Here is a 27761-nt window from a genome sequence, read left to right as displayed (position 1 = left end):
AACAGCAGCCCCATCCAGCAGGAACCTGCATGGCCGCTGGCCCACTTCTTCTAGTTACTGGCGGCCGCTTATTGCAAGAGGCAACATGGCATATCGTGCTGGTGCTGCTGCTCACAGGACGCCATGTGGTGAGTTGTGCCGGTGCTGCCACTCACGGCAGGAGGCCATGTGATGTGTCACACCGGTGCCACCTCTCATGTCAGGACACCACATGTACGTTGCACCGATGCTGCCACTTGTGCGTGCCACGGCATAACGTACCATGTGGTGTCCTGTCGCAAGTGGTAGCACTGGCGCAAGGCACATTGTGTCCTGCTGTGAGGGGCACCAGCACAACGTGTCATGTGGCATCCTGCCACGAGTGGCCGAAAAAAACAGGTGTCAGGGCATGGAAGGCTTGTCTGCAGCAGTCCTGAGGTAAGTGGGTAAGACACTCCCCGAAAACAGACCTAGTACCTCTTTTGGAGGCAAAAAAAAATATAAGACTGGGTTTTATTTTTGGGGAAATACAGTAAAAATAGGGCCTAGAAGTATCTGAAGAAATACTAATTACAGGGAGAAAAACATGCATGCTTGACCATGTACAGAACCAATATACTGTTTTTTCCCTTATCTTGTGTCCATCCAGTCTCCAATCATTTAAAATATAATGCCAAAAGAATTATTTGGGTTTGATCTTCCACTTCTACATCTAATACTATTATTATTATGCTCTTCTCTTTTATGCATATAGTCCTCTTTTGTTCTCCCAGTTCTTACGGCAAGCATTCATTTTTACAAAAACTAGTTCCCATTCAAAGCTTTATTTTGCTGGTCAGTGATTGAAATAAAGACTTGACTTGTTTCTGCATGTCAGGTATGCATTATTTAACAAAGAATGTCTTTACAATTAAACTATTTACTTACTCGAAGTCTCCATCCTGGTACTTTCCAAATGCCTGAAGAACAACTGTAATAATTGCCATGAGGGGTTTCACCACACAGAATTGCAGTGTGGCCTGGAGGAAAGGAAAACAGAAAGGCAGACAAAATGAGAATAAGAAAAAATATACAGATGTTGACTTCCTAAATCTTTTCAGGATTGGGAATTCTGAAAGCTGTGGTCCCAAGACATCTCAATGGCACAACCTGGGTTCTTTAACCAGCTCTGATCATCTACTTTCTTTCATTCTTCTGTTTGAGCATATGGTCTGAATACTAATTAACTGTACTTAAGGTAAAAATATGATTTATTTGACTTCTCTGACTTGAGTTCTAGAAGAGACAATCAGGCTTCGCTCCACGTTTGATCCCCAAGGTGGAAAAGGGCCCACCTTGGAGGAGCAGAACTACAGGCTATTAGGCAGTTCAAGAAATGTCTCAGAAACCATTTCTGTATCATATATTCATGTAAGTTATTAGGAGCTGAGTTCAATTCAAAGTCAAATTTTGTGAATAAAGTACATAAAAAACTTCCTTGAATTCAAAAAACCCTTGACTATAGATAAAAAATATATATATACTTCACAGCAACCTAGACTCTGAAATCATTCTTTTACATAGATGCAATACAGTACTTAAAAAAACAGCAGCCTGAAATTCATAAACAGATCCAAGAAAAAAACCTTGCCAGATTCATACATAACTTCATACTCCTGTCCTATTTATTCTCAGATGCATAAACATAGCAATAGGCAGGATCATGTACTATATAGTTTTTATTGGATTTCTTGTACACTAGCTTCTTTTGTTACAGTTTTTAAAAATTATTTCTAATTCTTTAAACTGCTAATAATCATCATTGCCAAGGATGTTCCAGCCCTTTATTTATTAAATTTGTTTGCTACTGCTTATGAAGTATAAAGCAGTGGTTCTGTTTACTGTTGGAAGGCAGGGAACAATACTAGCTAATGGTGGCCTAAGTGACTGCCTACATAGCACTTTAGAAATGTTTTAGCTATGTAATATGCTATCTTAGACTAGGGTACTAGACCTTTGGGAAGCCTGTGAAATGATTCAAGTACAGGAAATGTTAGCTATATGTCTTGGATGCAGCTGAATGTAAACTAGGCCTAATAATCACAGAACAATATAAGGATGAGCAGGACTACCATATCTAGGCTGCAAAACCCAGTTAACCTCTGGATAGTATTTCAGAAATATAGAAAAGTTTACTTATTTGTCACCATTTTGTTATCATCCCAATGTTTCGCAGCCCAGATATAATGGCCCTAGTGAAACCAAGATAGTTTCAAAAGAAATATTTTTATAATATACCCACTGGAAGCTGCCCATTCAGTCAGACAGAAAAGAAAGTCAAAGAAAAGGAAAAGTTTGTTTCTGATCATTCTTGAGGGATGATCATAAGACTCAAAAGAGATTAAAATCCAAGCACAGTCCAAACAGTGAGTCATAACCAACTTGTGAACTGGAAAATGTCAAGCTAATTGTTAAACTGTTCATTTGAGCTTCTTCTTCTTCAGTCTGGGGACTGTTTAATCATTTTCCTGTAGCCCAATCCCACAAGTGTTTATTTTTAAACACTTCCTCGTGAAAAAAAGTATTAAGACATACTGGAAGAACAAGTGGGAGCAAATGACCTACACAACTACCCAGTCATCAGGCAGATGTCTGAGAAAGAGACAAATCAAAGCCTATGATGGCTCTTCAGAATCTCATCACCTATCACTTTCTGAGATCGAAGAATGCCATTTTTGCCCTAGGCAAACAGAATGCCAGAAGCAAGCACACAGCAGTTCCTTCTTCCTAGAAATGAATGGATTGATAATCCAGTCAAACCTGTTGTTTCAACGTTGTCAAAGAAACCCTTTGTTATCCATGTAAGCAATGTACATACATTTCTTCATGCCAAACTTTTGAGTTGTAAGCAAAAATTAAAGGATCACAACCTTTTTGTTATGATCTGTCTTTTTAAGCACACACTGTTCAGCATACATAAACATTAAACATATTCATTTTAGTATTTACAAATTACTACTTAACTATTAAACTCTTCAGAAATTTGTCAGTAGCTAGATGTGGAAGAAGAGCGAACTCAAAATAATTACAGCACTAAAAGTTATGCATGGCTAAATCATACATTGTTTCTATATTGTATATAGAAACATTGCAGTGTTCCACTATCTCAGGGGTTGCCACAAAGAAGAGGGAGTCAAGCTATTCTCCAAAGCACCTGAAGGCAGGACAAGAAGCAACGGATGGAAACTAACCAAAGAGAGAAGCAACCTAGAACTAAGGAGAAATTTCCTGACAGTTAGAACGATAATCAGTGGAACAACCTGCTTCCAGAAGTTGTGGGTGCTCCATCATTGGAGGATTTAAGAAGAGATTGGACAGCCATTTGTTTGAAATGGTATAGGGAAGTGGTGTCAAACTGCCGTCCCACAGGCCGGACACGTCATGACAAAGCCACGCCCACCTCATTGCTGGCAATGGGGAAAAAGCTCCAATACGTTGCGCGATGTCACGTGACGTCGCGAGTTTGACATGTCTGGTATAGGGTCTGCTGCTTGGATTAGAAGACCTCAAAGGTCCTTTTGAACTCTACTACTACTACTACTACTACTACTATTACTACTACTACTGATCATTGCACAGTCAGCCAGATGTTCAGACTGGATTTGGCATTTTTGTCTACCTATCGAGTCCTTACCAAGGACTTAGGATAAGCAGATGTGGATGTTTGAACTGATGGTATTACAGATATCGTTGCAGGATGGAAGCTGTTCTTAGTAAGGCCGCCTTTTGCAATTGACTGATGGTGAATTTGTCAATGCCAATGGTGTTCAAGTGGCCCTCCAGTTGCTTTGGGATTGCACCCAAGGTGTTTATTACTATTGGTACTACCCTACCTTGCCTTTGCCACAGTCATTCTATTTCTATTTGTAGGTCATTGTATTTTGTTATCTTCTCCAGTTCTTTCTCTTCTATTCTGCTGTCTCCAGGCACTGCAGGCATTATATTGTTGTTGTTGTTGTTATAAATTTCCTGACAGTTAGAACAATTAATCAGTGGAACAACCTGCCTCCAGAAGTTATGAATGTTCCAACACTGGAAGTTTTTAAGAAGAGACTGGACAACCATTTGTCTGAAATGGTATAGGGTTTCCTACCTGGCCCCCAAGGTCCCTTCCAACTCTATTATTATTACTGTGTTTTCCCAAAAATAAGACCAGGTCTTTTTTTGCCTCCAAAAGAGGCACCAGGGATGTCTTGCTCACTTCTGGCACCAACAGCCCCGCCCAGCCGGTCCACTTTTTCTGGGGCTGAAGGAGCAGCTTTCTGCAGCTGCATTCCAGCCTGCATTTTACAGTCAGGCCTTTCTGGAAGGCCTATGCAGCCGAGTACCAAACTATGGATTCAATCTATAGCTCGGTCCTCGGCTGCAGAGGTCTTGCAGAACCGAGCTATGGATTGAATTCATAGCTTGGTTCTTGGCTGCACAGGCCTTCTGGAAAGGCCTGTGACTGAGAAATGCAGACCTGGCTGCAGAAGAAGTGGGCCGGCAAGGAGAGGCCTGTCTGTGAGGCAGATCCACACCGTACCCCCACCTTAGTTTGATTTTTAGGTGTCCCAAAACTAGGGCTTATTTTTGGGGTAGGCCTTACTTTTGGGGAAACATGGCATTATTATTATTATTATTATTATTATTATTATTATTATTATTATTATTATTACTATTACTATTACTACTACTACTACTACTACTTCAGCTACTTTTTTGGACTTTCTGCTGATACCAGTATTGAAGATGATAAATGTTTATAACTTTAGAGAAGGTGAAAAGTTATTAAGTTACTAAATTTGTTATGCATTTATTGTTATTGGAAGTCACTTCTTTATACATATATTCTCATTCTTTATTATATTCTTACTTTTCTCTTTCTTCTTTTTTCTTTTTCCTTGAACTTTTTATTTTCTTTTAAGTTTAGTTTATATACCAAAAAAGCTTCTTCAATTGCAAGGCTCTTGGCTGAAAATTGAAGTGACGACTTACATCAGTGAAGCTAGTGAAATTTCAATTCATAATTTCCTGTTCCATAACTCACCCTTCATTGCCACAAACTCATGGTTTAAAAGGGAACTAAATAATTTTGTTTTTTCCCAGTTCTAATTTTTAAAGTTGTCACAAATGGAGGACTAATTCCCATAACTATTTGTAAGATTTGAAATTAAAATGTTATGAGAGAACAAGAAAAGAATTTCCTGGATACATCCACTCATCAACACTGATGTCAAACCTCTTGCAATGAGATAAATCTTAAATAATCTCAAGAGATCACCCTTTGAAATATGCCATGGAGGGGAAAAGAAAATCACTGTGATAGTACTCAGTTTTTCAGTCTGATATTGTCAATCCATACCTGTTTACAAAATCTCAGAAAGCCAATCGAGTATGTCTTTCCCCATAAGCAACAAGTCCCATACATGCAGTTGGACCTAAAAGCAACAAAGCAGTATGTCAAATTAGAACAAAGTAAAATTTTATGTGGAATTTGGCTTAATAAAATAAATATACGTTTATGCATATAACAAGGGAATGACAATATGGTGCCCCTTTTAAGTAAAATCTATCAAAGAAGCAAATAAAACAGGGACACAAACATTTCTTTCACCATGCTTTTCATGCCAAATTAAATCTGGAAGATTCAATACTCCTTTCACTGCTGTAAGACAAAATTCTCACTAATTTCAACAGAGCTACACTACATTGTTTGTATTTCTGGAGTACTGCTAATTCCACAAGTTCTCAGTGTGGAACCTGTTAATTTCAATGTTAATTTGAAATAGAAACAGAGACAGAGACAGAAATGATGTTGGATACTGAATGCTTAAAATTAAATTCTGGACAGGCTAAAAGGCTACTAATATTACAATTCAATCCAATTAATCAACCAGCTGAATGCAAAATATTGATATGGTGAACACTATCTTATTCGATATCAGGGTTAGTTTTTATTATTAGTTTCTTTTCATTTTGGATTTCTTATATATTTTATGCTATCTATATATCACAAGAGTTGCAATTATAAATATAAATCACCGTCTTCTTGTAGAGTGCTTCTTGTAGAAGAGATAGAAAAATGCTATAATTGATATCTGTCTAGTCTTTCTCCCACCAAATAGAGAATGATTATATTGCAAAGCATCTGAAAGAAGTGCTTTAGGAAACATGGGAATATAAATGAAGCATCTCTCTTCAAATCATTAAAGCAACTACCTCCTTTGCAAGAGGTGGAACAATTTTCAGTTGTACAAGCCTTGCAAAAGACAAATGTTCTTGAACCATTCAAAGTGAGTGCTTCATTCACAATCCATATGGCAGGGCTTTTCAACCAGTGGTATGGGTACCACCTGTGGTACATTGGCACCAGGTTGGTGATACGTGACCATCCTAGAAAAATGGTAGCGGGGGAGGGGAATGAGCTGAACCAGTGGCAGCACTGCACAAGCCTGAGCGAGAAACAGCTGGAGCTGCAGGGCTGTCAGGGCTCAGCGGAAGTGCCAGGATCAGTGCCAGGCTCCAGCTGGAGCTCGGCACTGATCCTGGCGCTTCTGAGCCCAGAAGAAGCGCCAATCAGCTGGAATGTTGCAGCATTTCCAGGGTCTTGTGATTTACATTCAGATGCTTGGCAACTGATTCATATTTATGACGGTCAGTGTCCCAGGGTCATGTGAAGTGACCAAAACCTGCTGCCACCACCCAGCAGAGAGAGGGGGAATAAAAACCAAATACCCCCCCACCGCCAATCCTCAACAGAAATGCTCACAACAATGAAAACCTTGGAGAGGAGGAAGAGCACCGCCAAGCGGGCAGGCAGGTGTCTTGCTCGGCTGTGCCTTGGGGGGCACTTTCTTCAGTGCCATTGTAACTTCGAACAGTCACTAAGCGAACTGTTGTAAGTTGAGGACTACCTGTACTTCATCACTTTTTTCCTTTTTTTTTTTTGGTCATCAAGTTTTTGACACCTTGCTAGGGTACTCTGATGTTGCCATATCCTAAAAGTGGTACAATGGGTGAAAAGGTTGAAAAGCCCTGCCATATGGCACAAAGCACCTCTTTCAAACCTTCTGCTGTCCTAAAACATAAAGTACGTATATGTATATAAACACCAAATACTCACTCTATAGGCTTTCCTCTAATTTCAGACATGATGGAACTCTCTCCACCTAGGTATTCATAGCAAAGGCTAAGGAAGTTATAGATGACAAAAGCTGCAAAAAAAAGAGAGAGAGAAGGAAGGAAGGAAGGAAGGAGAGAGAGAAAGAAAAAGAAAGAAAGAAAGAAAGGAAGGAAGGAAGGAAGGAAGGAAGGAAGGAAGGAAGGAAGGAAGGAAGGAAGGAAGGAAGGAAGGAAGGAAGGAAGGAAGGAAGGAAGAAAGAAAGGCACATATTAAGCTAGTAAAATATTGCTCAGTATAAGCAAAATGTCATTGTAAGAAGAGGTCACTGTAAGAATGAGTGTTTGAAAAATGCCCTTGATGATTTTTGCATTGTGCTTGTGATTTTTAAAAATCTGCTTTTTCAATAATGAGATGTGCTTTTTTAAATGGTTCATTAAAAATGATTTAGAGATATGATGGATGCTGCTAAAAACAGAAAAGTCATTATTGGCAGCTACAGCAAATAAATTGTTCAAGACAAAATTATTTGCTTGTTGCCAGAGCTAGCAGAGTAAACAGAAATGGTGGGAAAAAAGCAGTAAGGAAACCAATACAGCATTTCATAATATTTATATCCATGTATGTAATGATCATTAAATGAAATTAGAAAACAATTAATTCTTCCATTAGACAAAATTTATCTCAAAGTTATTCTGACTGAAGCACCTTCAGCATCCAAGCCAGATTCTACAGACAGTGATCTCTATGTTCTCTAAAAAGAAATCCAGATCAGCATTTTAGATAACTGGTACTTAAGTATTCAAGCAAGGATATATATTACACTCATGATCCACTGAGTGTTACACTGTTAAACCATCCATTTTGAAATTAGTTATGAATTCTGAGCATTGATTTGTTCTTTTAGAAAGTTCTCTATAACCAAAAGAAAAACTGCAGCATTTAACAAGTCAAATCTTCAGATGTCTTTTTCATTGCAATCTAAACATATTTTTAGAATCATAGTGCTCCCTAGTGTCTGTGAAATTGTTAGTATGTTCAATGAAGAAGTGACTTAACAAGGTTTCTTATCCAAATACTCAGCAGCTATTACATTGGTAAGCTTGCTCATAAAAATAATAAAAATCTGCCTTTAGGATAAAATAGCATATTTTAGCCCAATTATCACATTCCAAAGAACACAGAATGCTAATACAGCATTTAAAAATTCTTATAAAGAGAACAGAACAAGTTTCTGCTTTCCTAGAACAATAGTAGCTTCACACTACTCATAATATAATTTGGTGAGTTCCTAATTCAAATCTGTTTCTCATCCAAAGGGAGTAGATGCCACCACTTACTCATTATAACAGCTTACATGTCTATTTTCAATATTATTGAGAATACATAATGAGGCCTTTCAGCATCTGAAATGTCACATAGTGCTATCAACAGTATAATTTGTTTTAGACTTAGTTTATTATTATGAAATAATTAACTTCTAACAACATATGCTAATTTAACACAAGATACCTTCTCAAATAATCCAAAACAAAGATTGAATCATTCCTTTTTTGGAATCTATTTTATTTGTCCAGTATTTAAGCGATGGTAATTTTCCCAATGTTTTTGGCCAATTTACTGTTTGCCAACAGACTATTACTGAATATTTCAACTATCATATAGCATACAGAATTGCAGATAAAACAGATCATGCCAGAAAAACCTTATTGCCTTCTTTGATAAAGTGACTAAATTAGACTAAATTAGGGAAATGCTGTGGATATAGTTTACTAAGACTTCAGTGAGGGATTCAACAAAGTAGACCACAGCCTACCTCTTGGTAAGATAGAACAATATGGGATACATAATACCATCACCAGATGGATTCACACTTGGCTGACCAAGCACTCTCAGCATGTAGTCCTTAATGGAATTACATCTACATGGAGGGAATCCTGCAGTAGAGTACCTCAAGGCACTGTGTTGGGCCCAGTGTTGAAGAACATCTTTATAAATGATCTAGATGAGGGTAGAGAAGGGGAACTCATCAAATTTGCAGATGACACCAAACTGGGGGGGAATTGCCAATACTTTAGTAGTAGACTCAAAATTCAGAAGGATCTTGAGCACTGGGCTCTATCCAACAAGATGCAGTTCAGTGATGAGAAAAACAAGGTTCTGCACTTAGGTAGGAAAAACCAAATGAACAGGCATAGAATGGGCGGCATCTGGCTTAACTATAGTAATTGTGACAGTGTGCTGCCCCACTCACTCACACACGCACAAAGTGTGGTTTTGGAGAATTTATTACTGTTCCCCAGCAATTCCCTTCACCCAGCCTCAGAACTATCCCCAATAAATCCAGGCCAAGGTTAATCCACCAGCAATGGCCAATAGTCCACAAAACAAATGGAATGTTGCTCCAACAAATAAGTCCACCAACAAAACTCCACCAGGCCGAACTGAAATACACCCACAAGAGCTCACTTGGCAAGAGAAGTTCAGAGTCTCCAAGGCACAAAGTCAAGCTGGAAGCACAAGGAACACACAACCATAAACCAAACATGTTCCCAGCAACGCCTCCCTGTGCCTGCCGTGATAAATAGCTTTCCAGTGCAGCCCATCAAGATGGGCGAGGTCTTCTCCTGAGTAATCTGGCAGATCTCCGCTGCTCCTGTCTTTGCTCTACATGCTCTCGGATCTACCATGGAAGGCGGCTCCTCCTCCTCTTCACTGACCACTCACCCCTGAAAGCCGTCCTCAGCTGAAATCTCCTGTAAATCTCTTTCGGCTGGCGTTCAGGGTCATTAATTAACCCAGTCCCTGAGGTGCCAGGAATGAGCTCTTCCACCCTTGAGCCGGCCTCTGAGGAAGAGTCAGAGAAAATGTCCAAGGGAGACATCATAGACAGGAATCTTGGTGTCCTAGTCATCTATCACTTAGGTATGAGCCAGCAGTATGCTGCAGTTGCCAAAAAAGCCAATACAGTTCTAGGTTGCATTAATGGAGGAATAGCAACAAGATAATGTGAAGTGATAGTACCACTCTATAGTACATTAGTGAGGCCACACTTGGAATACTGCATCCAATTCTACTTGCCACAATACAAAAAGGTGCTGAGACCCTAGAAAGAGTGAAGAGAAGAGCAACAAAGATGATAAAGGGTCTAGAAGCTAAATTATATGATGAACAGTAAAGAGAACTAAGTATGTCTAGCCTAATGAAAACAGGAATTAAGAGTGACATGATGACTGTCTTCCAGTATTTGAGGGACTGTCACGAGGTGGTCAACTTATTCTCCAAAACACCTGAGGGCAGGAGAAGAAGCAATGGTTAAAGAAAGATCCAATCTGGAACTAAGGAGAAATTCCCTGACAGCAAGAACAATTAATGAATAGGTTTTCATCCAGAGTTGTGGGTCTTCCATCCCTGGAGATTTTCAAGAAAAGACTGGACAACCACTTTTCCAGTGTGCAATAAGCTCTCCTGCCTCCTGCAGGGGATTGGACTAGAAGAACTTCAAGGTGCCTTCCAGCCTTATGATTCTATATCTATGTCTAAAAATGTTCTTTAAGAGGTTTATGTGTCATGCTCACAATATTTGCAGTGATAACATCTCATTTTTTTCTTCAAAAAAATTAATAATAGAAGCATAAAGGTAAAGGTAAAGGTTCCCCCGCACATGCGTGCTAGTCGTTTCCAACTCTAGGGGCCGGTGCTCATCTCTGTTTCATAGCCGAAGAGTCAGCGCTTGTCCGAGGACGTCTCCATGGTCATGTGGCCGGCATCACTAGACGCCAAAGGCGCACGGAACGCTGTTACCTTCCCACCGTAGTGGTCCCTATTTTTCTACTTGCATTTTTACGTGCTTTTGAACTGCTAGGTTGGCAGAAGCTGGGACGAGTAACAGGCGCTCACTCTGTTACGCGGCACTGATTCGACCCGCCAAACTGCCGACCTTCTGATCGACGAGTTCTGCGTCCTAACCCACTGAGACACCGCGTCCCTAATAGAAGCATAGGGGCAGGCATATAGGTGATTTTTATTAAGATAGCAGAAGAGATATTCTTTCCTCAAACTAGTAATAGCAAGGAGAAAATTATTTTCTTGGAGAGCACGATAAAAGATTTAAGCCTTGTATGCCTGGACGTTTGGCTCAGAGAACCCACCTAATATAATTGTTGTATTGTTGTACAATAAATGAAGAATAAAGCACGGCACTTTTTAAAAATTCAACATTCAATGCCTGTTACTGCCATAAAGATATATTCTTCTAAGTTTCAAGTTACACTAATCCAAATAATATTAATGTTTATTCTGAGCAATCTCCTCAATTCTTTGTTGGAGAATTCTGTATGATTTAATGGATTGTAAATGCCTTCTAATTGTGACCAAAACTTTGGTTCAACCTAGAAAATTCATCTACAGATATCAAGAAATCATGCTGTCCAGGGGCCTATCTCCATTATCCTCCTATAAAGTAGAAATTACTTACAATAATGTATTTATTTATAAATAACAAACAATATAAAAGCAGTAGTCCATCACAAGGTGTTTACAACAGGATACAACAATTGTATGTCTATTTTACCCAGAAAGGAATTAACTTCCAAGAAGATATATATAGGATTGCATGGAAATGTCTGCAAGTGGCTTGGCCGCAATATTTTTATTATCGAATATGCTTATTATTTACAAATTCTAGAATAATATTTGTCATCAAATCGCTATCATCAGACCATGTTAACCAAATTAAGAAAAAAAAAACAAAAAAAGCGATGGGGAGGAAGGTGGTATGAAGAACAGAATACATTTGGTTTGTGTAAATATTATAACTATCAAGTACTAAATATGTTCATTAACATTTGTATAAGGGAAGTCTTTCCATGGCAAAATAAAAAAAATCTCCTTTGAAATGAAGACAGATTCTTGTCGTCTGTTCTTGCTTTTTCTAGTAATAGTTCTGAACAGTTCATGAGCGGAAAACACAGAAAGGGAGGGGAAATAAAACACCATTAACACACAGGATATTGAACTGGACAAAGTGGCAAATTTTAGAATGAAAACTGACCCTCCAAGCAGATGTTATGATGTTTGCAATCTCCCTAAGCGAAGCAAAGGGAATAATAGCTGTTGCTAAGAGACGAGATCTACAGAACAACAGGCTTCTTCCTATGACTTTGTATTTATACATACAGTAATGGATAGGTATGGGAATACCCAACTAAACAAAAATAATTTCTGATTGTGCACTCGATTTAAATCCTGCCTTTTTGCAGGAGACTTAGGAAAACTTACAAAGAAACTGTATTCATTTTATTTGAACAACATAACTCTGTGAAGTAGTTGGACAAAGAATATGTCACTGGCTCAAATTTACCTGTTGAGTTTCCCAGGCTGAGTATATATTTCTGCCATTAGGTATCATATTCCAGTGAATTGTTACTAGTATGAAGGACTCTATATTTCTCAAAAATAAAGAATTTGGGATCCTTCATAGTCTCTTGTGAAACCAAGATTGTTTTATCTCATCCCAAGTGGCCCAAGCAAAAAAGCATATCCCTAAACCTTAAAATAAAGGAATATGGCATAATTACAGAAAGGAGAAAACTATACAAGATAGGCAAACTCTAAAGGCTCAAGCCACACTTCAGAAGTTCAGATGAATGAATTGGCTTCAAGTCCTGGAGGATTAGAGCCAGGCTACAAAAACAGTATCTCCAACAGTCAGCAGATTTCAAGGGAGAATGTTTTATACTGGTGTTCTCAGATCTTCACCACAGCTGGTGCACAGCTGTTTTGCTCAGAAAACAAAAGTAATCATTCTCACAGAGTTCTTTCCTACAGTCATGCATTTCTGTACATTCCAGTTCTTTGATATTTGACTGTACTCTGCTTGGGGTTCTCTTGGAGCTAGAGGATATGCTAGAGAATCTGCACTAGTGTTGTAGGAAATAAACCTCACAATTTACTGGGGATTGATTCTTTGCAAGTCCTTATGTTTGGGCCTAGCTCTGTAACTGTCTTGGTTTAGCCACTTTCTAATCATCCTCTTTCTCTTAGGATGAGTCACCTAAGGAGTGTATGACATAATTCCTTTAAAGAGTTTGTCTCAGAACAAAAAAGTTGTCATGCCAAAATGTTTTTAAGATCATCATGTTCTGGAAATGAGAGTATCCGTTCTCCTGAGTTTTGTGATCAAGTGATGGTTTTTTTTCTGAGGAAGATAATGAACACAAATACATTATTTTTAGACTGATGGTTTCCTATGTCAATTTACTGCTCCAGAGTTTAGAGAAAGGCCCAACAGGATTCTTGGTCTAAAACTAATCATTAAGGAAGAGCTAGTTAAGGAAACCTGAGTTAAGTACATTCAAGGAAGATTTTGACTTTAAGGGAAACTAAAACTGACCACCATCTAATATGCATTATGGACTTCCAAAAAGTGAATTTTACTTAATTCAGACAAACGATAAGTAGGAACCTATGATAGGAGAAGCTGGTGGGAAAAGGAGTCCTACAATGGGTAGAGGTTCCTAAAGAAAGAGGCATTATTATAAATAACTTGAATAACAGAAGAGAACATAAAGAAGCTAGAGCAGCTACACAAAAAGCTTATGGCAGACTTGAAAGCAAGAAACAAATAAGGACTGGAGAGAGGATGACATTTTTTTGGTCATAAAGGAAGATAGGAAGCCTAGAATTGTAGAGTTGGAAAAAGAAAGCTCATAATGAGCTCAGCTTAGCAAAGGAGGCAGTGAATATAAAAAGATGAACATTTGTAGTTATGTTCAACATAAAACAAGAATAAATTAATATATTAGATGCTCAATGATGATAGTAGCAAAAGGTTAAAGAAACAAAGAAAAGGTAGTTTTTGGTTGCTATTTAATTCAATCTTATACAAACAAATCACACATGATCCACTATGATATTACAACAGGAAAAAAGGGCAGAACTGAAGCTTGAGTTAATACAAACACGGTCAGGGAATGCTTATTTATTTTCAATTACTTAAAATTTCCAGTTATACTGGATTCCTGAAATACTGAAAAAAAACTAGCTGATGCCCTGGTTCAATGTGTTCTAGAATGTTTTTTTTTTGGCCCAATACTGAACTTAGAAAAAAAAATCCATCCTTAAAACGTATATAAATAATTGCAATCTTTCTCTAATGGTACTTATGAAAAAGATCTTGGAATACAAGCCAACAATGTGCTAAGATTGCAAAGAAAGGGGGGGGGGAATCACTTTTACACTGTATCAATATATTTCTAAATTAGGAAAGAATTGTTCCCCTTTATTCTGCTCTATTTTGGCACATAGTTTTAAGAAGGATTCAGAGTCTTTGGAACAAATTCTCCGAAAGACAGAAGGAATGACTGGGGACTAGAGCTAGGATCCACAAAGAGAAACGAAAAGAGTTGGATATGTTTAGTCTCAAGAAAAGATGATTAAAGGAATATGACAGCGTCCTTAAATACTCAAAAGAATGTTACATACAAGAACAGATAGTCCTCACTTAAAGACCATTCATTCAGTGATTGTTCAAAGTTACAATGGCGCTGACCCGTACCCAAAGTTACAGCCTTTGCAGTGTCCTCGCAGTTATGTGATTGTGATCGAAACACTTGGCAACCGATTTGCATTTACAATGGGTTACCAAGTACCCCGCGATCATGTGATTGCCATTTGAAATCTTACCTGATGGCTTTCCCAGAAAGTCAATGGGGAAGCTAGCAGGGAACTCCCAAGTTGCTACCGCCTACTGAGAGAGCTCCTTCTGATTTCTGAGGGCTGGTTGAAAAAGCTCTATGTTGAAAACCAAGCAGAATTTTAGCACAAACTGTTTGTAGCATGGGGTATTTGCAGCCGAACCGCAGAGACAACAGGACTCTTTCTAGTTTCTGTGGGCTAGCTGAAAAAGTTCATCCTGAAATCCAAGCAGGATTTTGGCATGGAATGTTTGCAGTATGGGGTGTTTGCAGCCAGCCTCCAGAAACTTTTCAACTACATGTACAGTGGGGTTCTGTCCTGCACCCAGAGAAACTAGAATACCTGTCAGTTTATATCCAGCTTCCTTTTCTACATAATGAGCAATATCTTTCTCTACTGTAGAATAGCATAAATTTCATCTGTAAAGAAGGACTTTTCTTCCAATATTCCAACTGGCTACTTCAGAGAACTTCAACTCTGGAATCCAGAAATTTATTGGCAATATGTGATGCACTCAGGAAGGACTTATGGGTATCTTATTATCATGGTCAGAAACTGCATGTACTTTCACAGAATCAAATGTAAGAGAAACAACATCATATCATTTTCAATATGGTTACCATCCCTTCCTTTTCCCCACTTCCCATGCTTACAAACCACCTTACCTTCATAACAATCCCGTATTGTCCCAAAGTAAACATAGTACTGGTCATTGGTGAAGAAAAGAAGACTGAGCCATGAGTCAACAGCGTAAATGGGAACAATGAAAAGGATCCTGACAATATAGCGTTGCTCATTGGGGCAACTGTAGCAGCGAAGGTGCATGTAGATCTAAATAAGAGAAAATGGAGGCTGTGATCAGAATTCAATCATGGAGTAAAGAAAATCAAACTCAAAGGACACCCCAAACAAGAGTATTTTCCCCTAGCTTTCTTATATTGAAATATAATAATTTAATCAGATGTGGTCACTGGAAGTTGTGTCTTCATTGATTATAGTTAGATTCTGCTTTTTCTCCAGGAACTGAAGTTGACATACATCATTTTATCCTTCTAATGTTGTTCTAGAAAATAACCTGTGAGATTGACTTACAAAACTAATTAGTAAATATACAACATACTTCAAAATTATTTCAATTATATTCTCCATAACACCTTTTACCTAATTTTAAAAAAACAATAGTCTTGCAGTTCATATAACATGAAGATGTAAATTTTATTTTCAGTGAAATTCCAGTGATGCCACAAAACAGGAATTTTGCCAATTCAATGTTACAAAAAAAATTGGGAATTTTAATGAGATTCTTTTCCAATGGGGTTAATTTTAATTTCAAAGTATACCCTCTTGTGGATGTATTCTAATCTAATAGGATGCAATCTATGATTAGTCACAAAATTCTGACTTCTAATACAAGATAAGTATACTAAAGTCAAACAGCTTCACTATCAGACTATTTAGATACAGCTTACAACCTGATCAATCACTATACAGTGCATAGTTTCAATATAGTACCAACACACAAATGCACATTGCATACAGCAGATTATTCCCACCTTTGTGTTGTGGCAATGCTTTGTATCATGTGATTACTATAATAATATCCTATTGTGTTTTTTGAAAACCAAACAGGAAATGTTATAACACACATCTAAATTTGCAATAGGCACATCAATCATGCTTTCAATGCACATCATGCTTTCAAACGCCAAAAAAATTAAACTTTTAAAATAATTTAAAAACTATGTCTAAAGTTCTGTGTTAAACTTAACAGCATGTTTCCACTGCAAGTTAATATTTGGACTTGTTGAAAAATGTTGATTATTAATTATAATTCTGAAATAGGCTTTTCCTGGGCTGAATGTTTTTCTAGATAGCAAAATACCAAGTTGATCTGAACCATTCTGTGAAACTTCATGTTACTTTCCATTAAAAGTACAAAACTAGGTTTGATGGTGAAATTGGTCATTGTGAACATGTTGTGTTTCATATCGAAAATAGATTTTCAAGATGAAATATTCAATTATTGCCTCATACAGTTCAAATCAAAACTTTGGTACAACCCTTTAATTAGAATGTAATTAATATAACACTACCATGCAAGATAATTGCACAGAAATGTTGTTTTGCTTGATTAAAAGTTTCATCTTGCTTCCATGGGCAGCCAACAAAATACTTTGGAAAACTTACAAACTGGAAGCAAATAGGTATTTTTGCTTATTCCTAGCATCTGGCTATCAGAAAGTACATAATTTTATAGACTTATTTAACTATAAGATCACATCTGTAATCTATAGATAGATCCATGAATGTCTTTAAAAACTATTAATCAGTGTCCATGACAATCTTTTGTAGCAATTCTATAACAGATAATGGAACAGGAATTCCCCCTTCCTGTACTCTAGAATTCCATTAAGAGTCACGTATACCTAATCCAAAAACCAGGTCAAATTTTGAAGTAGAATTAACAAGATGAATTACTTCTGCCTCAATAAATGGTAGATAAATGACAGCTTCTTATTATTAATAAATAGATGTGATGGAATTTAGCGAGAAGATGAATCCCCAGAAGGGAAGAGGTACATTCCAGAGGAGTAAATGGCAACTCAGTTGAGATGTCATGCGTAAGAGCTCCTCCCTAATAATTCACAGAGTATATTGTAAATGTAGATAGTAGTCAGTCTAGCAAGATTTTGCCTATAGGTGTGAAACAATAAATAACTCATCTTGGAAGAATTATCATGAGCCAGTCTTGGTTTTGGGTCTGAAAGTAATCCACTTCTGAATCCTAATCTACCAGTTGATTCAATATCGTGATGTTCTACAATTGATATTATCTAATAATTAAAAAGTGTCACTGATATATGGCGGTCTAGCTATGTAAGTATAATAGTAGGAACGTTGCACAAGAGAAAATTACATTTATCTGTTAAAAGTCAGCAGCTAGACTTTCTGGTAAAAAGGCTATGGTGGGAGAAAAGTGGATATATCTCTTCTTCTCACTGCAGTGAAACTAGTCATAACAATGATGACAGTTAGAATGGGGAGAAAGAATCAAACAGTGCTATTTATTCCATGTACTAAGACTAAACAGAGGTACAAAGCGGGAAGATGATGCCAAAGGGTTACTAAACATTATGAATCACAACTTTTCATCATCATCCTCCCACCTATCCCTATATAATTAAATGTATAATATTCCTAAATTAGCCAAATATATTATTATCAATGAAGTGCATTCCTTATATACAAAAATTATGAAGAATTCTAAAATAGAATCAAGGGAGAGAGAGAGAGAGAGAGAGAGAGAGAGAGAGAGAGAGAGAGAGAGACATGAGGCAGAATATGTATATACATATATGTATGGATACACACACACACACACACACACGTCTGTGTGCCAGTGTGTTTGCAGAAAAAAGTGACAATAAAGGTTATCTTATCTTATCTTATCCTATCCTACCTTACCTTACCTTATCTAAATGTCTCCAGCCTGAAATGACTATTTGCCTCATCATTTTAAAAGCTAAAAGTGACATTTGATTTTCTGTAAATTTCATACGCCTCCACTTTCCCCTATAAATTACTGTCTAGATTCAATTTGTAAAGAAGTGGGCAAGTTGAAAAAAAATACACATAGCTTCCTTTTGAGCCTTATTTATCTTATACACCATTGCTTTATATTATACTGAAATTTTCAGTAACCTTGTTTTTAAGAAATTATCAGTAACCATTTGTATTGCAACTAGAAGAAAAAAAGTCCTGTGCTTTTTTTAAATAATTTTTTTGGTTCCTCCCAAAATAAGGTATTAAAGAATTATCACACCTGTATGTTAAGGGAGATAATACTGGAAACAGGACCAGTTTAAAAGAATTTGGAGACTCAATGTATGCCAGATTTGCAGCCTCCCCACCTCTAAACTATAAATTTAATGGTTACTATATAATAAAGCATTATGTATTCAAATTATGCATTCAGTCAACAGAATACTCACAAAACTTGAACTAAAAATTAAAGATATATCTCAAAAAATCTCCTAGATATAAAATCAAAATATAAACCATTTTCATTTTAAAACATTCAAATTCTTCTTTAAAGAATCATACTTCCATTGGCAAACTATTTATTTTTTAAAAAAAAATTTCCTACAATTATTGCCATGAGTCTATCTGTGCTCAAAGTCAAGTTATATCACTCTGAATTACAATGACCTACTTTCTCTTAAAAGTGCAGAGGATTTGGAACAACATAAAAGCAGTAACCCTTCCATACCGTCAGGAAAACTGTTCAACCAAAATATAATTCAAAATCCATATCATATAAAACATATTTATGAAGCAATTTTTTGCTTTAAAATCCAGATAGAACAGCTTGGGAAAGAATGCAAAACAAAACCACAATGGAGGAAGAGGAGGAAAGAGAAACAGCATGTTTTGTAGCCCTTTGTTCTGATAAGATATCTGTGAGTAGAATAGAACCAGTCACTATGCAGTAAAATCCTGCTTAAAAGGCTGATCTATCAGCTTCATCTACTTGCTTGCTAAAATGGAACCTATTATCCAACGGGTGGACATGGTCCTTTAAAAATCCCCTCATCCCAACGTAACAATTTGCTAACACAGAACTGTGCTAATCCCTAGGTAGACATGCCTGCCCTAAATCCATACTGAACCAACACCACACCAGAAGTGGTGCCATAGAAAATCCTGCCAAATGCGAAGATGCCAAAGGAGTACTGTTAGTGAAGTTCATGGAGTGTGGTTTGACTATCAGTTCAGAAGTCTACTGTGAAACGTTATGAAAACTCAAGACGACCCATCCATAACAAGCGTCGGGGCATGCTGACTTCCGGTGTGATGTTGGTTCATGATAATGCTCGCCCACACACCGCCAGACGCACCCAAGAACTTTTGAAGCTGTTCCGTTGGGATGTTTTTGATCACTATAGCACAGATTTGGCACCAAGTGACTACTACTAAGGAATTTCAAACCTTCTAAGATTTTATGACAAGTGCCTCGATTTGAATGGCAATTATGTTGAAAAGTAATGTAATGTTGTAGTTTTCTAACGCAGGGCTTTTCAACCTTTTCACCAATTGTACCATTTTTAGGATATGGCAACATCCGAGTACCACCAATCGCCTAGCTCCAGCCATCTCTCGCTTAGACTTGTGCTGTGCTGCCACCGGTTCAACTCATTCCCTTCCCCCGCTACTTTTCTAGGATGGTCACGTACCACTTGCCAGGTGCCAATGTATTACAGGTGTTACCCGTACCACTGGTTGAAAAGCCGTGTTCTAATGTGTCTAATAAAAGTTCTGTAACTGTGAGTGTCTGTCATTGATAACCAAATGGAGGTTTATTTCCCAATTGCCCTCATACATGCTGCAGGTCATTACAACATGCAAAACAGCAGTGCTTATAGTTAAAAGGAGACTAGGTTATGTTAATGGGATAACAACATTTAGGAAAACAAGCTCTTTCTTTACTAGATAATAAAGTTAATGGAGAGCAATTTAAAATGTTAAATTGTTTGTTTTACCTGGTGGCAGGTGATCAGCACAGCTGTCCACACAAAGAAACCTGAGATGGCCTGGGCAGCAGTTGTCATTAGGAATATTGGCTGCTCCACTGCAGTGAGGCTGCCATCCTCAGGCATCCTGGATAAATTAGGGGCTGTAGCAGGGGTGCTGGCTGGGAAAGCTGACTCAGGCACTGACATGGCTCCAGTTACTACAATCATCATTATTTTTTGTTGTTCAAACCTACAGGAAAATTGAAAGAGGAGGGGAAAAAAATCAGCAGAATGACTTGAAATAATGTAGACATAATCCAAAAATGCTAAGACAAAACTACATGAATTTTGGAAAAAAATTGCCATCAGTGCTAAACATATGGAGGAAATAATTGATACAACTTATTTATGTATTTATAATACACACAGCACGGTTATCCTTGAGTTAAAAAAACACAGAAGGATAGAAGAAACTAATCTGTAGAAATGTAATGTGCATTGTTTGTTTTTAACTCAATCTATAAAAGATTGAGATGTGCACTGCTCAGAACTGGCTTCAATTTATGTGGCCTATAAGCCCAGTAAATAATTAAATAAATACATAAATCCATTTCCAAAATTGATACAACCTTTGCTCCAAAAAAGAAACAGCAGCAATTCAAAACAGAACATATGAGATTATGATGTGATACTAAAGAGAAACTAGATGTTTTTACACCTACAGTATGTAGTAATCTACGTAGTCAGTTCATTTTTTAAAAATGATATAAAGTTCTGATACTTGACAGACCTTGCTAGAGATCAGCCTTACAAGACAAGTATGTATGTAATCAGCAAACATGCTATTAAAATATCCTTCAGGTAGTTATTGTATTTTCTTTGACAACATTAGCCTGTTGACTTTTATTCTGGACAAAATAATGTCGTCAAAATCCAGCAAATCCATTTAGTTTTAAAAATCTGAAATTATACTCTACAATACTGATAGTTCTTGACTTACAATCATAACTGGGCATGGAACTTCTGACACTAAGTTATGTGGTTGTTAAGTGAACCATACCCAATTTTACAACCTTTTTTTCATAGCCATTAAACAAATCATTAAGAGAATCTTGCTTCTCCCATTTACTTGTGCATCAGAAGCTAAGTTGGGAAGGTCACAAATGATAATGATTTGACCCCAGGATGCTCCAACCATTGTAAACACATGCTGTGTGCCAAGTGCCTCAATCCCGTGACCGCAGGGATGCTGCAACAGTGAGAGCAGTGCTTGGAAATAACTTTTTTTCATCACTGTCATATCTTTAAACTCTCATTAAACAAATGGTGTCAGGGACTACCTGTCTCCTTATGATTACAACTGGGACCAGAACTTCATAACTAAGTAATGCAATCATTAAGTGAAACTTGCTCCATTTTACAACCTTTTTTTTGCCATAGTCATATCAAACAGCAGTTAAGCAAATCTGACTTCCCCCACTGAGTTTGCTTGTGGGAAGCCCCCTGGGAAGTCTGCAAAGGGATCCTGCAACTATTGCAAATGCGTATCAGTTGCCAAGTGCTGAAATTTTGATCACACAATTGCAGGACACTGTGATGGTTGTAAATCAGTCAATAAAAGGCAAATGTATGAATAATGTTAATTATTTTAGAACCAGATATTGGAGGGTATCTTCTTTGCAAAGTATATTTTACTTTCACGTAAAAGCAAAAAAAAAACAGTCTTGCTGAATTGGGAATCTTCCCACTTATTTTCCTAAATAATGTTCTGCACTTTGTCCCAAAGTTGTATCTGGGCTTAATTGATCCTGAGTATGTCAAAGATAAACCTGAATGGAACAGTGCAGTTACTTTTTTTTGAGCCTCCAGTGTTTAATAACAGAAATCAGCAAAACCAGAGTATTTTTCCTTTGTTACCTGGTTCAAATAAGCATTACAGGTAGTCCCCTACTTATGGCTACAATTGAGCCCAAATTTTATGTTGCTAAGTGAGACATTATTGAGTTTTGCCCCATTTTTGTGACCTTCCTTGTCCAGTTGTTGAGTGAATCACTGCAGTTGTCAAATTAGTAACATGGTTAAGTGAATCTGGCTTCCCCATTGACTTTGGTTTTCAGAAGGTTGCCAAATGGGATCACATGACCCTTGGACACGGCATCTATATAAATATGACAGTTGCCAAGCTTCCAAATTTTGATCATGTGACCATGGGGATGGTGCAACAGTTGTGTGAAAAATAGCCATAAGTCACTTTTTTCAGTGCCATTGTAACTTCAAAGAGTCACTAAAGAATGGTTGTAAGTGGAGGACTACAGACATTGGATTGATATAGATGTAGTAGTTGTTCTTGAGTGAGTGGAGCATCTATCTATGTAGTAGTGCTGAATAGCAAATAGAATTGACTTTTCTTTTCCATCTGGACAGGTAGGAGGTTTAAAACTTCTATTTTTGAATTCTTGCTTGCCTATAACTAAGTACATAATAACAAATGTTTTAAGCTTGTAATTCATTTCCCACAAACTAATTACTACAACATGCTTTACTGTTAATAAATAATCTATGTAACTAAAACTAGAGAATTTAATTAATTATTCAAAATAACCTCAGACTCAAATCTATTTACTTGATGCACCCCAAAAATAACAGGTATTATTTTGAAGGATTAGGGGGAGGAAACTATGCCCATTTATCAATTTATGAAAATGAATCTCTACTTGCAGGATCAGTTTCTTGTTTCGTTTCTTCTTAATATTCTGAATATTGATTGTCATAATGATGTTAGGGTTAGGAAATAATGATGTTAGGAAACAGGCACACCCTACAGTAGCCTTGGTCTGATATATTCAAAGGAAAAGTAACTAGACTACTCCCTTTTGACTTATTTCCTGTCTCTTTCCAAAAAAGAATGTCCTATCACATACATTCATTTTACAAACCCACCCCCACACATGTGCATTAAAGAAAAATATAAGTTAATAGAGGAGAAAAACTACCTTGAAAATGAATTTCACGGTAAAAGGCTTTCACTGTATAACTGACTTAACATTAGAAGGAAGATGTAAAATAACTTGATTGCTTGCATATGGAACATTGCAAGAATGTTAGACAAAAAAAAATACCTAATATGGGTGGAAGGGGTTACTCCAAATAAAAGAAAGTTAGACAGGTGTGTATGTGAGCAAATATAAGTTGAGAAATGTTACATGCTTTAAATTTTCAATATGTACAGTACTTAATTAAAAATCTTTATATAGAAAGTGAGCTTTCCATGGAAGAAACTGAATATATGAACTGCTGCAGAACATAATAGCTGGAAACATGCATTATAGTATTTCAGGTAGTCTCAACTTATGACTGTTCATTTAATAGCGGTTTGAAGTTTTGATGGCTTCAGAAAAAGTGACAACCGGTAGTTGATGTGCACTTGTATGATCGTCACACTACCTGCTAGTATTTACCTCAGTTGCAGCATCTTGTGGTCATGTGATCACAATTTACAACCTTCCCAGTTGGCTTCCAACAAGTCAACTGAGGAAGCCAGATTTGCTACAGTAAAAATGGTCATAAATTCAGGTCCAATCACATGATGTCTTGTTTGACAACTGCATCATTTAGTGACTGATGTTCAGGTCCCAACTGAGGACTACGTGGACAACTTCTTCTATTTCCATAACATAGTTTCATATATAATAGTTTCTATCATAAATGCTCTTAATCTGCAATATATGACCAAGGCTAAATATTACTGTATAACATGAGCAACAAGTTAATATACATCTTTTAAGAAAATATTATATAGCAGATAGAATTTGGTTTTTAATTCACCCCTCCCCTATTTGTTTCCAGTAAATTGCATCCCACAGGGGTGATTAAAATGATCACCATGCTGCATTACATGTTCAAATCGTCATGTTCTTACTCCCTGAACACAAGCTAATTTGTTGCCTTCTCATTCAGCATTTGCAGTGACAAACAAAACTAACCTGCAGTGAATACTTTTGCTGTTGTTAGTTTGTCTTTTAAAAAAAATGAAACTCCAAGTCAGAAAAACTTGTCACATTACATCACACACTAATATTCTAATTAAAACATACAATACAGCTTTGATAAGTTGACAATATAAATGCAAAGTGCTATTCTTTCAGAAAAAAATCTGCCATGTATTGAAAACTGTTATTTTCAAGATCCATCCTATCTTAAAAGTTGCTTTGTTTTTTTAATCATTGTGTTTTAGATTAGTTTTTAAAGACTCCCATAGGGTGAAACAGGATTAAATGTCTTGACAGAAATCTGAGTGTAATTCTATGGAAGAACAAAACAGGAAAGCGTAAGTAATTATTAAAAATAAGTTAATGCATACTTAAATCCTATCTTCCCTCAATAGTTCGTTATTGTTCTTTCTCCTTGGCATCCTATGATACCACTGGCAGAAATTTCAAAGAGCTGTTGCTATTGACCATTAGAGTTATTTGTAAGATATAAAAAGTAATTGATCACTATATGCAGTAATATACAGTAGTGTCTATTTACTCTTTTCAGAAGACTAGCTTACATTTAGCTGATAATGAAAATTAGAAAAAACTGAAGATATGCCGCTGAGCTGTGAAATACACTGTATACACAATACTTTACATACACAATAGTTTTCTATTTATTAAGGGTATTAGCAGGCATTTCTGTATTTTGAAATATGGGGTTGTGAAGTCAAAGTATGTCACGATTCCATTGTCAAGCAAAAGGAAATAATCAATAGCATTGAAACTGTAGAGGATGAGAAAGGTAGGAGATTCAACTAAATTAGCATGCTTAAATATTCTCCATTTTTTAAAAAAATGACGACCCTTCAAATATTGGTATTTGCATGCAAGTTCTCAGATGGAAAGAACAAAGTATTTCCTATGTGAAGTGTACATAGTTAGGTAATCCACACAAGCCATTGAGTAATGTGGCACTAAATGTGCCATTTCTCCTACAACCATTCACATCAGAATTTAGTTTTGTTCCACTGCGCACAGTACCCATATTTAACCCCACACTATGCCCTTAAGAACCACGCTGCACCACTGAAAAATCATGGGGCTATCATTCTGTACTATAAATATTTAAGCTGCTTTGACTACTCTGAAAATAAGCTGGGCTGTCAATTTATATAGGTAAAAGGCTTCCTACAGAAGTCACACTCTATTATCACAACCAAGACTCCAGACCAAGCTGCTGAGAGGTAACTCCAAACCCATTTTCAGTGGTGCCACGTTGCTCTCCTTAGACCCAGGCTGTGCTGCTCACCACCCACGGCTATTTCTACTGCCGCTCCACTCAAGTGGGCAATGCCAACGTGCATCCCAGGACCACCCATCCTCCTGCGCCATCAACCCCGAGCAGGAGTTTGCTGCCATTCACCTTTTCCCATCTTTCTCACTCGCTCTAAGCCAGGGGTCTTCAAACTTGGCCCTTTTATGACTTGTGGACTTCAACTCCCAGAATTCCTCAGCCAGCTTTGCTGGCTGAGGAATTCTGGGAGTTGAAGTCCACAAGTCATAAAAGGGCCAAGTTTGAAGACCCCTGCTCTAAGCATTATCGCGGCCAGACGCTCGTCAACACCACGCCAAGTGCCAGGCAACAAACTCCCCACCCCACCTAGGGAGTCAGGCCACCGCTCTCAGGCTTTGCCGCTATGCCCATCATCTCAGCACCGATCCCTCCTCCCCATCCATCCACCTTCCCACTGCGCCCTCACCCGCCACGAGGCACTGCAAACACCAGTGGCCGCCGCTGCCGCCGCCGCCGCTCCCCTTCCCTTCTCTGCCAGGGACCCGACCCTCCGGGGCTCAAGGGAACGGGCAGGGAGAAAGGCCCTCAGGACCCCATGGCCGGGCCGAGGCTTCCCCGGTAGAGCTCCGTGTCTTCGCAGCTGCTCTACGTCCCGTCGCGGAGCCACTTGTAAATCCTCCACCGGGACTCACCGCCGCGGCCCTAAAGGGCTTGGAAGAAGAAAAGGGGGGAGGGCGAGCGGACGAGAAATTGCACAGAAGGCACGAAATTGTGCTGCGCAGGCGCGAAGGCTCTGGCATCCCTTCTCTTCGTTCACGGCTTCCCTCCCCCACCCGAGGGGAGAGGGAGGAGCCACAAGCGGGTGACGTAACCAGTGGCCTCTAAGGAGATGGTACCGTCTTCTCCCCCTTTCTCACCCGCCTGAGAGAGGGAGAGAGAGAGACTCTCCAGTGGGCCTCAGCGCGCTGGACGCGGCCGCTTAAAGATGTAGCGTCGTGTTTTTCCTCGCTCTCCATCTTTCAACAGTTTGTTCTTGGAGCGAAAGTCCAAGAACAGTTGTAAAGGAAAATAAATAAAGGTTGTTCTTTTATAAATTGTATAAAATCTAACACCAATGAATTGTATCAAATGTAACACTTAAGATGTGGGGCTATCTATTTCCTGCTCAGACAGAGAACTGACAAATGGTAATCAACAAATTCTTTTGAAATGTTAAAAAGCTTCCGAGAGACAGGAACATCGGACCAAGGTGGAAATTACAACCAAGGTGGAAATTACAAGTAAACGAGATAAGATCTAGATAAGATCATAATGGATAGATGGAAATGGTCAGAAGGACCCCTTTAGAAATAGGAAACAACTTCAAAGAATGACTTAAGCTTCTTAGGAATGGCATGTATGGTGAAAAAGTATAAAATGCCTACCTTGAAACTTGCTCAGCGCGCTCTTTGAACCCAATCCAACTTGGGAAGGGTCTAAGAGGCCGCGTTTGCAAACGCTTTCTTTCTTTATTATTTTCTTTATTATTTTCAATTTCTTTTCAATAAATCTTTGTTTTTGTTAACCAGACTTGTCTTTGAGTTGTGAGTATCAAAATTTGGGTTTTTAAATCTCACAGTTGCAATTATTTCACATCCGTTTCAGCTTGTATTTCAAATTGAAGTATCAGGTATAAAAATATGAGAGACGTTCTTCTCATTAGATCATGGGGTGCAGGCAATCTGATAATAGAGCGTGTTCTTAAGTTAGATCTAACTTCTTTAGATTTTAATGGTCACCAATTATGCCTCATGTAATCTTCAAACCCAACCTGGAGGACTAAAAATGTGTTGTCTACTTTGTAACATTTTGGAGAAATTCCAGAATTTAGGCATCTTATGTTTGGGGGAACTTTTCTTGTTGGCCAATGAAGTTACATATCTGTGCTTTCCATAAAGGGGTGAGTCGTGTAGTTAGATTATTTTTGGTTCTGGATATAGTATGTAAAGACAAAAATCTAGGGATATTATTCATCTAGAATAGGGGTTCCAAAACGCTTTGTTTTCACACTTTCCTTTAGTGTAATCTTAATGTACACACCTTCCTTAAAAATCCAAACATCAAAATCAACAAAAATGAATAATGAAAGCATTACTATACAATGAAACTCTTTGGGAATC

General features: G+C 37.8%; 1 protein-coding gene across 2 annotated transcripts in view; it reads right to left on the bottom strand.

Moving 5' to 3' along the window:
- Window positions 1-26451, bottom strand: part of TMEM184B (transmembrane protein 184B) — a 36476-nt gene extending 10025 nt beyond the window's left edge. The window contains exons 1-6 of one of the 2 annotated variants that reach the window (XM_081330888.1): window positions 26069-26451; window positions 20359-20581; window positions 15484-15649; window positions 7124-7214; window positions 5363-5438; window positions 907-998 (exon numbers count right to left, since the gene is read on the bottom strand). In XM_081330888.1, the coding sequence (XP_081187014.1) occupies window positions 907-998; window positions 5363-5438; window positions 7124-7214; window positions 15484-15649; window positions 20359-20562 (629 nt within the window). In that variant the 5' untranslated portion in view covers window positions 20563-20581; window positions 26069-26451. The remainder of the gene's footprint in view (window positions 1-906; window positions 999-5362; window positions 5439-7123; window positions 7215-15483; window positions 15650-20358; window positions 20582-26068) is intronic. The other variant, XM_081330889.1, reaches the window with a different exon arrangement.
- Between the last annotated feature and the right edge of the window lie 1310 nt (window positions 26452-27761).

This window comes from Vipera berus (assembly GCF_964194415.1).
Source record: "Vipera berus genome assembly, chromosome: 6".
NCBI classification, from domain to species: Eukaryota; Metazoa; Chordata; class Lepidosauria; order Squamata; family Viperidae; genus Vipera; species Vipera berus.
This window is presented reverse-complemented; position numbering and strand designations above follow the sequence as displayed.